This window comes from Lontra canadensis, unplaced genomic scaffold, assembly GCF_010015895.1.
Source record: "Lontra canadensis isolate GAN:19392208 unplaced genomic scaffold, GSC_riverotter_1.0 scaffold15, whole genome shotgun sequence".
Lineage (NCBI taxonomy): Eukaryota > Metazoa > Chordata > Mammalia > Carnivora > Mustelidae > Lontra > Lontra canadensis.
In genome coordinates this window covers 9249221-9264271 of record NW_022631009.1, presented here as the reverse complement: position 1 = coordinate 9264271, position 15051 = coordinate 9249221, and the positions used below count along the sequence as shown (strand labels likewise).

The 15051-nt window shown below is 32.9% G+C and overlaps 1 protein-coding gene across 2 annotated transcripts in view; it reads right to left on the bottom strand.

Moving 5' to 3' along the window:
- Nucleotides 1–15051, bottom strand: part of CSMD3 (CUB and Sushi multiple domains 3) — a 1221727-nt gene that overhangs the window by 320162 nt on the left and 886514 nt on the right. For both annotated transcript variants that reach the window (XM_032858445.1, XM_032858446.1), the window contains one exon: nucleotides 7085–7241. In XM_032858445.1, the coding sequence (XP_032714336.1) occupies nucleotides 7085–7241 (157 nt within the window). The remainder of the gene's footprint in view (nucleotides 1–7084; nucleotides 7242–15051) is intronic.

Below are 15051 nucleotides of genomic sequence, written 5' to 3'. Positions count from 1 at the left end.
TATTTATTTTTGTAAAGATTTTATTTATTTATTTGAGAGAAAGAGATAGCAAGAGAGAGAACAATAGAGGAGGGGAGATGGAGAAGCATCATTAAAGTGGGGCTCATCCCAGGATCCAGGATCATGAACTGAGCTGAAGGTCAGACACAACTGACTGAGCCACCCAGGAGCCTCTTTTTCCTCAATATTTTAATGTTTTCATACTCACATATAAGTCTTCAATCCCCAGAAATTAATTTTTATGTAAGGAGTATATTAGTAAGTCTTTAGATGTTTAAGTTCAAAACTTACAAAGCTTTTGGCATGTCAAAGTTATAAAAATGACAGTGACTACTTTGTTACTCTATTATGAAGAACTAATATTGCCTATGTAAATGACAGAAAATGAAGAAATATTTCTCCAATATTTTAGCTAGAATACCTTATATTACATAATGCAGCATTTAGTCAGCACTTCCTTTATTACCTGGTTAATTTCAAGTTTTAAGAGTGAAAGAAATGCCAAATGCATCTGTTAAGTGTTTATGGGACATAGAACCACCCAGGCTAACTTTGTTGCTCCTTTGTAATTTACTTATTCTCTACTTGCATTTGCATTAAAGTATATCCAAAGAATAAAGTTAGAGTCAATAAATCACCTGATTATTTTTCATTATTAACACTGCCAACAACATACTAGTAATTATATTAAAGAGTTTAAATAAGGATAATTTATTATATATTTATAAGGTTAGTACACAAGAAAAGGTATCACAAGTTAGCTAATGCCCATCATTAATTTGAATATAAAGTTTGAAATTGACATGTTTCATGTGGATTAATGAATCATTTCAAGCAACAAAACTGGAAGGCTAAAAGTGTCCAAATATAGCTGAACTTTTCCCTCGGGATAATGAACATTTCTCCAATGGGCTTTTTAGTAAATTAAATGTACAGAAGTAATAACAAGAGACCCAGAGATAGTATCTACTGGCTGGGCATCATGGATATTTACCAGATCAGTTTTTGAGAAGACAATGCTATAATCCATCAAAAAGGTATGATTTAGCTCTGTAATGGATGGTTGTTTAAAATACCCAACTACTTTCTATTGAATAAAAGTGGGAGAACTACAAATGAGTAGAGCTAAAGGAATCTGCAATGAAGCATAACTTCAAGACATAAAGTTTAAAGACTACACAAACAACATAAAAGACACAAGGTCTAAGTTATCCTCTGATTCTAAGTTTGGCCAATAAGAAAACATTCTGATTCTCAGGCATAAAATGATGAAAGTGTCTTTGGAAAGAATTGCATTTACTTTTTAAAATATTTGTTTTTACATTTATATCAACAATAAAAAAATGATAAATCCATGGAAATTCAAATATAAAACACCTCAAACTTGGGTTGAAGATAATATAGTATGGTGATTAAGAGGCAGAGCCCTTAAGTTCAATTTCTGTATCTGTACTTAATAGATTTGTGACCTTGGGCAAGTCATAACTCTTTTGTGCTTCATTTTCCTCTTCTTCTAACTGGGAATAATAGTACCTTCCTCATAGGGTTATATATTATACCTGGTAGAGAGTAGATAAATGTTAGCTGTTATTTTTAACTCTACTATGTAAAGATACACTGATGTTGAAAGATTTCTCTGTATCTTTTAGGTAAAATCCAACCCCTAACTATAGCCCACCTCACCCCTGCCTAGTTTCCACTTTTTCATTTTGTCCCATTCTCCTTGCTTATTCAGTTCTAGCTGCATAACTCAAGCTCAGGTCTCTCTTGAGCCTTTGAACTTGATGATCTATCTGTCTGGCACCCTCTCCCCACAGATCTGTTTTTGTTTGTCCTTTCTTATAATTCCAATATCAACTCAAGTAATAACCTCTTCTGAGATGGAGTCCCAGAACCAACTAACTACAGTAGCCCCATCTTCTATACTATCTCTCCAATTGGCCAGCTAGAAATTATGTCTAAATGAAGTTCTCTTATCCTTTGTTCTTGTCTTTCTTCTCTGTCTTGTCCCACTAAAATGACATTTCTACAACTTAATCTTCAGTGAGAGATTCAGTGAAAGACATTGGATTTACAACCATCTTCTTGAAATGTGGGTTGAGGGACTGAAGAAGTCTGGTCAGGTTATCCTATCAGGTTTTGCTGAGTTCTATTACTGAGTGAACCAGAGCGGAGTGATGCTTTAAGAAGGATACTAAAGGGCACCTGGGTGGCTCAGTTAGTTAAGCTTCTCCCTCTAAGCTTCTCCCTCTGACCTTCTCCCTTCTCATGCTATCTCTCACTGTCTCTCTCTCAAATAAATAAATACAATCTTTAAAAAAAAGAAAAGAAAGAAAAAAAGAAAAAAAGGATACTATAATGATATCTTAATTTCTGATCTGTTCTTCTAAGTTTAGAAGGAGATGGTAATTTTCTCTCCCTTGACTCCCCCACTCCCTCTAGGAAATGCAGTTATGCCTTTAGGGGTCACAGGGAAATTGTCAACTAATCTGTATTAAAAAAAAAAAATGCCTTATCTATATCTTTATTTGGGGCGAGTTTCAGATTTCTCCAGGGCAAGAGTATTTGATAGCTATTAATTTGAGAAGAATGGAAGAATGACATGACTCAAGGAGGGAGTTAATTCTGAGAGTCTGTGTAGTGGGATTGAGATCCTAATGGTAGTCAAGTTCTGCCCAAGTTTATCATGTCATTTTACTCTCAACCAGTGTAGCTATCTCGGCTCCAGTTATTCTAATCAAACTAGGTAGAGTTGACTGGAAACTTATCTGGGAGAAAGATAGCCCCACAAAAGCTAAAAAGTATTATTCTTGACAACTCTTAATGTTGTGTTTTTATGTATGTTTATTTTAATGGGTTATGAGTCAAGAGATTCAATTTGCTTTAGAAAAATAAAGGAATGTGAGAGTTTCTCCTCTCAAGTATGATGTAGCATTTCACAAGTATATATATAATTTATTTATTGATGAAGAAGAGTGAAAGGAGCTCACTGTCTTCTTAGTGTAGTAGAGCTGAAATTATTAATAATGAGTAAACCAAACACTTTTCCTTTTAAAACACCCAAGAGCCCAGGCTTCCATAATTCCATTAATAGCAGAGGCATATATTGATGCAACATCTATGGATTTATTACTTGTTTTGGAATAACTGTTACAGCTGTACATTGTAGTAGACACTGTAAGTTGTATTCTCAATATCTTTTCTCTTCTTCCCCACAAACAACTTGATTTTGTTCCCAGCAGTAAAAGAATCATATCAGGTTGTATAGCATGGTGGTCTAATACTGAGTGATTATTTAGTCTACCAAATAATTCATTTCCCAGCTTTTCTTGCCAGGAAATCCAGGTATAATGATACGGCTCAGTTTAGGACATGGAGAGATAAGAGAATGTCTGACACAGATTTTGCATTCCTGGTAAAGGAGGCATTTGCGGTTGGCACTACCTGTTCCCTCTTTCTCCCTGCCTTGACTATGCCTGGAGTTAAAATAGCCATCTTATGACCATATCACAGACATTAGGACAAAAAAATGAACACGTTAGGAATGCTAAAGCGGAGAGATAGGGACAGGATCTTTGTTCCCTTGGTTGGAGAGTTGAATCAAGAAACTACCTACCTGTTGTTCACCTTTCATCTTATATGAGAAAAATAAATCCTGGTAATTTAAGTTATGGTTAGGTTTTCTATTACTTGAAACCAAAAGCAACATCTCAACTACTGTTTCCACTGGTCCATTTGCTACTCTTAATGATTATATGATGAATGGGCCTAAAAGATAGCTGAAATAAAATGCCCCTTAATAGTTATGTTCTGAACTATTTGTTCTGAAAAATATCTGTTCCGAAAAACTATTTTCTCATTTCTACCTCAGCCATATGTGCTTCTCTCTACCTGAAACTACCAATAACCAGGCAACCACACAAGTCAACAAAATGAACAATAGAGAGATAGTGACTATCATTAGATAAGAAACCTGTCATTAGATAAGGGTGGTCATAAAAGGTCTATATGTCTTAACAGCTAGAATTGTGAGGAGCTAGGTAAAAGGAATTAATCAGAACTGGATTATTTGCTGTATTTACCTTAATGTACCTAATAAGATCTTTCTAGTCTCTGTGCCTTCCTTCAGTCCTATTCTCTTTGCCTGGTATGCTCCCCATCACTTCTCTTTGTAACCCACCAACCCAACCTTTAATACCATTCTATTTATGAATCCTTACTTGATCTGACCTAGAGCCAACGGTTCTCTCTTCTGTCTCTAATTCTCTTAATGGGAATCCTGGGAACTCTTCTATGTCACAAAGTCTTCTCTCAGATGTTTCAGAGGCTAAGTTTGGATAATTTTAAGGAGGAACACAACACAGAATTGCAGGTGGAATTTGATTTAGAAATCATCAAATACAATGATTCATACACAAAAACATTGTCTTTTACATTTCTCCCATGTTTGGGCACCTTAGCAAATTCTTTTATGTTCAGAAAATAGTTACTACCTCTAAGAAGTTTATGAATATTAAAATATATGCCCTTGTAGAATCTTCATCTATATCACAAAGGCATTATACAAAATCAGTATTCATACCACATGTTAATTTACTAAGAGTATGTAAAGAGATGCAATTGAACTAAAACTGACTAAAGACATGAAGAGAGGGAAGGCTTCCCAAAGAAGTATGTACAATATGTTTGCAGAAAAGTGTAACGACAGTACAGTGCGATAACTGATATCTTAGTTGAGAACAGAAACTTCTGTAAATGAAATGTTTAAAAGTAAGCTCTGACTGAAGGAGTCAGGGTAAGTAAGTGTCAGTGGGAAAATATCAGAGATGTGTCTTAAAGTTCAAAGGCTCAGGTGATGCTTCTGTTTGGAGCACACTAATAACATATTAACCCTGAAGAGAAAGCAGCCTAGCACTGGTGCTATGGCTGGAACCAAAAACATATTGGGAGGATGGGAATAAGTTCCCATCAAAGCCAGGAAATCTGGGGTTAGCTATTAAGATAATTATAGATATGTAGAAAGATTGCCAGTGTCAAAATCAGAAGTAAAACCATGGAACAAATAACAATTAATGACGGATGTGTTACTAGTTCCAGGACCCTCCTCAGAAGGAGCTGAGAACACAGCTGTTGATTCAGAAAATCAGAGGACCCTTCACTGACCTGGTGATAATCCACCGACAACTTGAAGTAGGCTATACTTACAGTTCCAGATCTGAGATGGAAACATTTAGTTTCAGTTCTGAGACTGAAAAATATTTATGGATGTATACCTACCCTTTAAAAAAAATAATTGCTTTTATATTCTCTTCCCCATTCTACAGCTTTCCATCTTCATAATGACACACATTCTATAATGAACTAGAGTCATTAAGAAGAGTGATTTCAAATATTTGCTTATGATGTCACTTTTCTGACATGTGGGAGCTCATACAATGACAATAAGGGTCAATGATTTGACTCAGTCTAGACACCTAACCACCCAATTTTAAATGTAGGTATGTCCTACAATGTCTAGCATCTTTGCATCAATAATCTCAAGTTACACAGAATTTAAAAATCTGGGAAGGAAATCTAGGTTTTTTCCTATGAACCCCATTAACATTTTTAGATAAGGAGAAATGCAAAATGATGCAGAGCAAAGAAAAGTCATTGTGTAGACATTGAGCCATGAGTTGAAAAATGTCGGCAACTCTGTTAGAAAACAGAGAAAGGGGCAGAGAAAAGCAGATTAAACAACAAGTGCCCTTCTGAGCGGATCACACCAATTATACTTGAGCAATAATTGTCAATACTATTACTTTTAGTATATCACATAGTAATAGCTGTAAACACAATTTGGTTGGATTGTCATTTGTCTTTGGAAGTACTTCATAAAAAATTGCATTGTACACAGTAGTTCTCAGGATTTAGAAATATGAATTTAACATTCATTTTGTTAATTTAGGTTTTGTTGCATTAATGATGAACAATTCTAGCACGGGTAGAAAAAAAAAAAACCTTGAAATAAACAGGGAGCAATAGTAATCTCTTACTTAAATGCATCAGATTTTTAAATATAATTTCAATATAATATACCCTCCTGTCTTCTACTTCTCATATCATTAAGAAAGGATATTTTCACAAATAGCAATTTGATTCAAATTCCCTTCAGGATCCCATGTATCTTTGATACTGTAATAATTTTAATTTTCCAGTTTCTGTAATGGTTACCATTCACCTGACTTCTTGAGGAAATTTATAGGCATCATTAGATCTTTTTCAAATATTCTAAAAGTAAAGATTTCTGAATGTTGCTGCTTAGTTGTTTTGCTAATGAGCATTCTGAACTTCCAAGAACTGATTTGATCTGATTCTAAATTTGTTAAAACACAGCTAGTAACTATCTCAGTTTTATATGAGCTTTATTTTGTTAAAGTATTGCTTACAGAGTAGAAACTCAATAAACATATTACTTGAATATAACTTATTGTGGAGAGATGTATTAAGTCTGTTTCTTTTCTTATGGCACTGGTAAAATAAATTCATTTAATTCATATAACAACTAATGTAACCCACCAACCCATGCTTCTCAGTCTTTGAACTTCTACTCGTTTGTCAGAACAGCCAATTGGAGTATAATGCAATAGTTTTATTTTTAATAAAGCAATTCAATACAAAAGCAAAACAAAATAAAAAACTTAACTCTAGTGTAAACTCCTCTGAAACCATCCAGTTATCACTAATGACTGTCCAATATATAACTACCACACTTGCAAAATTTGAATTTTCATCTATTAAAAAAATTATATTTTTAAAATATTGGATGGGAAGAATACTGCTATTTTATAATCATGTAAATAAGTCAGCCACAAATTACTTAACCATTCTGAAGCTTAGTTGTTTCAATGTGGAATTGCAACAGTTAGAATACCTGTAATTTATGGAATCATTAAGGTCAAATAATATTGTATAAATAGAAGGTAGTTCTACACTTCAAGTTCTACAAATCAAATTTTGGGTTTTACTTCACCTCGTAAGTTGCAATTATTTAATAAATACTCAGCCTCAGTGTTTGGCCATTTTTTTCTTCTAAAATACTTACTGGTATAGACAAGTTGAAAACCTTCATCTGTCCCTTCAGAATCAGAATTAAATTCCAGCCAGAGTTGATTTGAAGTACTGCTAAGTGTCAATCCTCGCATAGATGCGCCAGTAAATGCACCTAGTAGATGAGTCGTTTTATCTTTTCCATCATAAATCTGCAAAACGTTTATAATTAAAAATGTAAATGTGCCAATAAAAACCAGTTTAAATCATGTGTTTATGTTTATAAAGAAGAGGAAATTATCAAATTCTTCCCAAATCAGATCACTCATGTTCCCCAAGGACAATTACCTATATTAATCCCTACATATATCAAGCTAAGAAAGTTAGAATCCACATGGATAATTTTAAAATTCCAAGCTCAGTATACCTTAACTTTTGATCTTATTATAAAAATAATGCTTTTTTATGGCAGGCATTTAAAATTGAGAATATCTATGGAAAGGCTGGTTTTCAAGGTTGGTTGGTTCTTTTTCTGCAACTTGCTCAAGGGGATCAAATACCTTTTTTCTTTCTAATAACGTAATTAATATAAGATATACTTGCTTGCTTTGCAATTTCTATAATTTATCCATTTTCTTTAACTTAATTCATTTTTAACATGCAAAAATATTAAATGAGTACTGAATGTTTTTAGAAATGTTCTAACAAGGTAAAAACATACAAAACAAAATTGATGAGCTCTCAAAAATTCCTATGTAATTCTCATTCTTCTGAAGTTGTAACTTTTCATTATACTCTAATTTGCTTTTATCAGTGCATTACAGACATCTCTCCAGGTCAATAGATACAGATTCTGCCTTTTGGGAGCTATGCAATATTTCACACAGTGCCACTACCACAACTATCATTCCCATATTAGTAAATTCAGGACTTTTTTGCTACTAAGAGCAATACTGAAATAAACACCTTTTACATATACCTCATTTTTTTTGATATTTGTATTTTCATAAGAAAATTATCAATATATGGGATTTGGGAGCTAAAATACTCAGGTGTAGCTATACTATTTCCAAAAAGCATATAGAAATTAAGTGGAAGGCTTACCAACATTGCATGTTACCATTCTTTTGTCCTTAAGACATGAATTTTCAGAGGAGTACTTATGCCCCATGCCCCCAAGGCAGTGAAAATTGGTTCTTGCTTGTGATGAAGTCTTATATATTACAGTGATTAGTAGTGCTACAAAGATCACTCTATATGACCAATTTTACTCCATAATATTTAGCTTCATGGAGTTGGGGGCTCATTAGATGAATGATAATAGAAAAAGTTGAGAAATGCTGCTCAAAGTTACTTACCTCCTGCCTGAAACTGCTTTACTTCTAACCTGGTATTAGTGTAAAAATTATATTGTTGAATTCCTAAACAAGTGACCTTGCCATGGTCCCAGTGTTCCCCCAAAGTGGTATTCATCATGTTCAGAGAGCAGTTAGATGGTACACAATGGAATTTTCATTATTATTATATACATGTAACTATTATATGAACCTGTATGATAGACTTTTCTTGAGCTAAATTTTTGGGTTTAATTTGATAATCTATATAGAATATTTTCTGTAATTTTTAAATGAAAATTCATGTGTAGTTTTTATATTTTTTTTATTTTTCAAATTATCTTTATAAGGTATTAGTATTCAATTTATGTTAACTTAATAAAAGAGACTGGGAAATTTTCACTGTATTTCTAATGTCTGTATTATGCAAATAAAGTAATGAGACTTTTTTAATTAGAGGCTTAAGATTTTTTCAACTCCAGAAACTCTTTGAGTTTTTGTTCATTTAATTACTCCTTATTTATACAGTCCTTTTATTTTCCACCTAGAATGCCTATAATTTGTATATTAAGTCTCTAAAATGGTATTATTATTTCTCCTTTATTTTCTCTTTGCATCTATCTTTCCCTCTGTATTGTAAACAATCCTCCACTGGATCTTCTACATGAAAAAATTAGTTTTTAGCAGTCACTAATCTCTTTTTAGTGTTTCTATTAAAATCTTAAATTTTAGGGATTCCTGGGTGGCTTAGTTCATTGGGTTCCTTCCTTCAGCTCAGGTCATGATCCTAGAATCCTGGGATCAAGTCCTGCATTGAGCTCCTTGCTTTTCCTCTGCCTACTGCTCCCCCTGCTTGTGCTCTTTCTCTGGCAAATAAATAAATAAAATTTATTTTAAAAAATGATTTAAAATCTTAAATTTTATTTTATTTATTTTTTAAATCTTAAATTTTAAAATCATCGGTCAAACTCTAGAAAGTCTCTCCTCTCTCTCAGCACTCTAATTGCATTAAGATTTTTTCAAAAATTTTAAATTTATTTTCAAATTTCTCTTAATGCTCCTACAGTTTGAATTCAATGTATACCACCTGTTCCATGCATTTAATTTGGTCTTTCTTCCCTCCAGTTACTGAATTCTCCTTAAGTATGTATTTATGTACCTTTAGCTATGTAAACGATTATACTTCCTTATTATTGATGTAAGATTTAAGCGTTATAAAGACTAGAGATAAAATTTTATTTAACATGCTATAAAAATACAGCTTGTGCTCAGGGCCTCTGGTGTCCTCTTCAAACCACATTACCCTACACCTTTTCTGCACAGGAATTTTGAAGTCTCTATTACCAGGACATTCTGCTCTTTCCCTTTGTGACCGAGGGAATCTGCAGCTTCATACGAGCCTCCGGGGCTCCACCAGCTTATTTATTATATTAGCTCAGAAAGGGAGGCAGAAATAGAGGGAGAAAGTTGAAAGCTGAACTCAAGCCAACATGCTCATGGAATTCCTAAAAGAAAACATTTTACTGTCTTCTCCCTTTTACAAGGTCTTTCTGTCAACTAAAAACAACAACAAACAACAACAACAAACAACAAAAAAGTGGGTTGACTGTTTAAAGAGTATCTTAGCACGAGATAGAGGGCTGCACGGACAAATTTCCTAAAATTATATAAGAATTCCTTGAACCCCCTGGTGGAACTTACCAGACAAGTAAGTTTCTGTTTTAGTTATCAGTAAGAAGTTCTTTATCTTCAACAAAGCTGAACCAAATGCTGAGGTTTGTTAGCTCAGGGATTTTATTGTTTGATTACATAAGAATCAACTTTTGGTTTCTTAAGAATAGTAGTCACCAGTGGAAATTCAGAGGCAAGTCAACACACTTGCTGGAAAACACACTTTTGTGTCTGTGAGTTTCAAATGTTCAATATTCTCGGAAGCTGCTTTTGAATACATTTATTTTATAACTCTATATATGACATAGTTCATAAATTCTAAGTTTAGAGCCATACATTCACAACCAAACCATTTGGCCAGCAGATCCAGTGATCTTATTTGTGGTTAATATTGTCTAGGTAATCCCAAAGAATATTTTCCTTTTTATTTCCCTTATTTTTTGCCAGCATGTAATTTCATTCTTTTTTTTTTAAATGTAATTTCATTCTTACATTAAATATAAATGCTTCTTGGATTCAACTAGTTCTGCTTTTATGCATGAATACACTGTAGGAACGTCATATCTCAAAAATAGCCAAATAAAGGGGCAATATAAATTAAACTAATTGATGTAAATCAGCAAACAGAAACTGATTCTTGAATTCTGTTTTTGTTTTTTTGTTTTTTTTTAAGTCTCTCCTAATGTTTTTCTTAAATGTTCAGTGGTAAGAAAAAAAAAAAAAGTTGAATCATTAGAGAAACCCTCTCTTTACACATGACAATCATTCTTATATAACGTAATGTTAAAAAATAAAATAATTCAATTCATATTTAGTTCTATACACTGTATTATGTGCTGGGAATAAAATAAAAAATTAAGACATCATTCATAAGCTGAAGGAAATTTAAAAAATTTTGTCCCAAGAGAGATATTTACATTGTGTCTTTCTACTTTTTAAGTTAGAAGCATCCTTTTTTCTTTTTCAAAAGAAACTATCTTTAAGATATTTTTAAAATAATGATTGAAAGAAAAAGACTGAAAAGAGCTAATACATATATATATATATATATGTGTGTGTATATATATATATATACACACACACACATCTTAAGCCCAGCAGAGAGAATCTAATTCAGCACCAAAACTCATTAACTAGTCTATTTAAAAGTCAAAAGGTAGAAAACAAATAACACAGAGATACCACTATAATCATAAACGTAAAATGAAGTGTGATAATTCAACTATGAAATTTTGGAAGTATGTATAGAGTTATTAAATCAAGGTGAAAAGCAAGTGTTAATTAGCAAGGTTTTAGGGAAGAGTTTTATACTAATGATCAAGCCAAGGCTGTTTAACTTGTAAATAAAATTCTTCAAATGTATTCAAATACATATGCAAGCATAAAGGCAGTAAGAAATAGCAAAACACTGCAGCCAAAGGCAAATTACTTTGGAGGCAAACATGGATGCAAGCATATAAATAAAAAAATAAAATGAACAAAATGTATATTTCATTTAAAAGTAAATTTTCAGGGGTCCTTGGGTGGCTCAGTTTCTCTTTGGCTGGGGTCATGATCTTAGGGTCCTGGGATCAAGCCCAGCATCAGGCTCCCTGCTCAGCAGGCAGTCTGCTTCTCCTTCTTCCTTTTCCCCGATCCCCCAACTTGTGCTCTCTCTCTCAAATAGATGAACAAAATATTTTTTAAAAAGTAAATTTACAGTACAGAGTGATTATATTGGGTCTTACCATAGAACTTTTGACATCATTACTTTTCATATTTCTGTTCTGATTAAAGTCAGGATTATTAAGCATGCTTTTATTTATTTGGGTCTATTTTTCTCTTTTTCCTTTTTTATTTCATTATTATTTTTGCTATGTCTTAATACCTATTTGTTTTTCAAACATTTACAAATCTAAAAAAGTATAAGATAACTGTATAATACATTTTGTGTGTGTGTGTGTGTTGGAAGGGAGAGGATTATGGTGTTTCCCATAAAAATATTCTCAGTTACTTAGCACCTAATCAGATAATGAAGACTCACTTTAATGTCAAATTTAGAATTTCAAGTTGATTTAAGAGTTAATATCATTAAAGGCATTGAGGGCTTTTGTAATATTAATGAAGGTCCTCAGTAAGGCTCTAATTTGTCAAATGGTTGCCATTAACCTGGTACTGTCTTAATAGAACAGACTAGACCTCAAATGTTGCCATGTTTCAGTTATCAAACCTTTTATAATGGATCAGGGAGCCTGTAATTAATTTTGGTGTACAGACCCTCCTATATTTGGAAGGTCAAACCCTTTATAATGAACAGCTTATTAACACTCAAAACTGTGTTTTTATTTTTAATAAATGCATAATTAGAAGGCATATTCTCAGTCATTCCTTTAATGAATTAGCAAGTCAGATTTTTTGTTTTGGTTTGTTTTTTTAAATAATTTTTTTAAAGATTTCATTCATTTATTTGACACAGAGAGATCACAAGTAGGCAGAGCAGCAGGCAGAGAGAAAGGGGGAAGCGGGCTTCCCACTAAGCAGAGAGCCCGATGCGGGGCTTGATCCCAGGACCCTGAGACCATGATCTGAGCTGAAGGCAGAGGCCTAACCCTCTGAGCCACTCAGGCACCCCAGCAAGTCAGATGTTATCTTCACCCAAGAGCAGAAAGTATATAGAAAATAAAATAGAAAGAAATCACACATGTACATATATATAATCACACAAACCTGCAAATTATTCCCACTCATGGATATTAGAATTTTCATTTTGGCTGCTTGTTTTATAGGTTGATTTAGAAATTTAAATAAAGTTTTTCTAATAAAGTGAGTCAGATGTCAAAATCTGAATAAAAAATAAACAAGAATAACTTTTACAATGATTGATCAAAAACGACAATGTTCCCAACCTTATGCTCTCTCCAAAATAAAATGAAACAGAGCAGAGAACTTTTGATCATATTAAAATATTTATGTCTTCAAAATAGCCATATAAGGTGTATGCAATTATAAGAGCTAATATATTTTAGTTAAGGAGTTTAGGACACAATGAAGAGCACGTTTTTCAGGAGGTTTAGCTTTGCAATTATATAACAGATTTGAAGTCCCAATTCTACCTCTCAAGCTGGATGGCCTGTCAAAAATCATTCACTTCCGTTATCCTCAGTATGGGAAAGAATGAAGGGGTTTATGAGATCTAATATAGCATTCTTGACAAATAAATATTTACAGAGTGCTTTGGGAGGAAGAGAGAACAAAGGATTACCAGTGAACAAGCAAAGTTGGTAGATAAGTATGGTGGACATCTGAGATCTCTGGTTTGCTAGAAAATGTCTAATAACCAGCTCCCAGACAAACAGAATTGGTGAATGTATATACCCAATCATACTTAAAAAATAACTTTTATTAATATAAAGAGAGGTAGACTCAGGGGCGCTTGGGTGACTCAGTGGGTTAAAGCCTCTGCCTTCAGCTCAGGTCATGGTCTCATGGTCCTGGGATCGAGCCCCACATCGGGCTTTCTGCTCAGCAGGGAGCCTGCTTCCTGCCTGCCTCTCTGCCTACTTGTGATCTCTCTGTCAAATAAATAAATAAAATATTTAAAAAAAAAGAGAAAGGTAGACAAACTTTTTCTAAAAAAGAATAGACAGAAGATATTTATAGTCTTTGGGAGATAATATCTCTGTCATAACTACTCAATACTGTCATTATAGCACAAAAACAGGGACAGATAATATATAAATGAATGAACATGGTTTTCTCCCAGTAAAATTTTATTTATAGACATGGCCGTTAAGACTAATGTGGCACATAGACTGTCTGGGAATCCCTGATTAAAGGGATATGTAGCATGCAAGTTACAAATAGAAAAAAAAAAAAAAATTAGAACCTGTATATATATTCACTGCTCCAAATTCCATAGAGGTAATTGATTTTCACAGAATACTTTTTTTTTTGGCCAAATTTTTGTATCTACATCTTATAATTGCAACTGACAAACAACAATGGTTCCTAACTGAATATTGCTTGAGTTTTTTAAGTTAACAAGATCTAAGTAAAGCAATGTAAAAACAATATCAGAAAATGGAATTTGTAAATGACAGAAGCAACTTCTTGGCTAAACAGAATAATAGTTTTTAATTCTAGAAAATATGTATTCTCAATATTTTGGTGTTATTCACAACAGAATGACTATAGACACAACCCATTCTTAAACTTAAGTATAGATGATGCGCAAAGGAATCAAGTCAAGATCTGTAGCATTTGTCATTTTCTGCAGTGTAACTACTCCTAGTATTGTCAATATCAAGCTATCAATATGACATCTCTGTATGTAGAGTTGGGAAAGGATGGACGCTTTGCATAGTATTTCCACCATAGAGATTTAATACACAGAGCTCACCTAAAAAACACACATAATAACAAAAATAGTAAAATAATTAAGAAATGAGAAGTTGTATTTTTTACCTTTGTTTTTAATATAACAATTGTAATATAATTGTAATCTAATCTAATTTTAATGTCTAACAACCAGTTCACTAAATTACTGAAAATTTAGCAATAGGTTCTCACAAGTAGTATTCCCAAACACTTGCACATAGGTTACAAAATAAGCTTAAAAATAATACATCTTGAAAACAACATTTTAATAACTTTCTTTTCATACTGCTAAAAGAATGTTATTAGTTATTAATCCAGTCCTTTAACTATTTAGCTTCACATAACTATGATAATTCTTTCAGACTCTCAAAACCAATATTAAGTTATTTAACTGACTCTTCTCCATAATCATCCATCCTGTCTACATTTTGCATTAGACATAAATCTTTAAACTACACAATACTGAGTGTGGTAAAAAGATAGCCTTGAATTTTTCCTCTGCTACATTCCCTTATCTAAACATAATGCTCAGTCTTTTTCTGAAAATAAAAACAAACATTACAACAACAAAACAGAGATAGTATTTCTGATTTCTATTCAGCTTTTGTCTTACCAGGCTGACAATGGCAATTACTCATTGGTGATTGTTTAGAGTGTACAT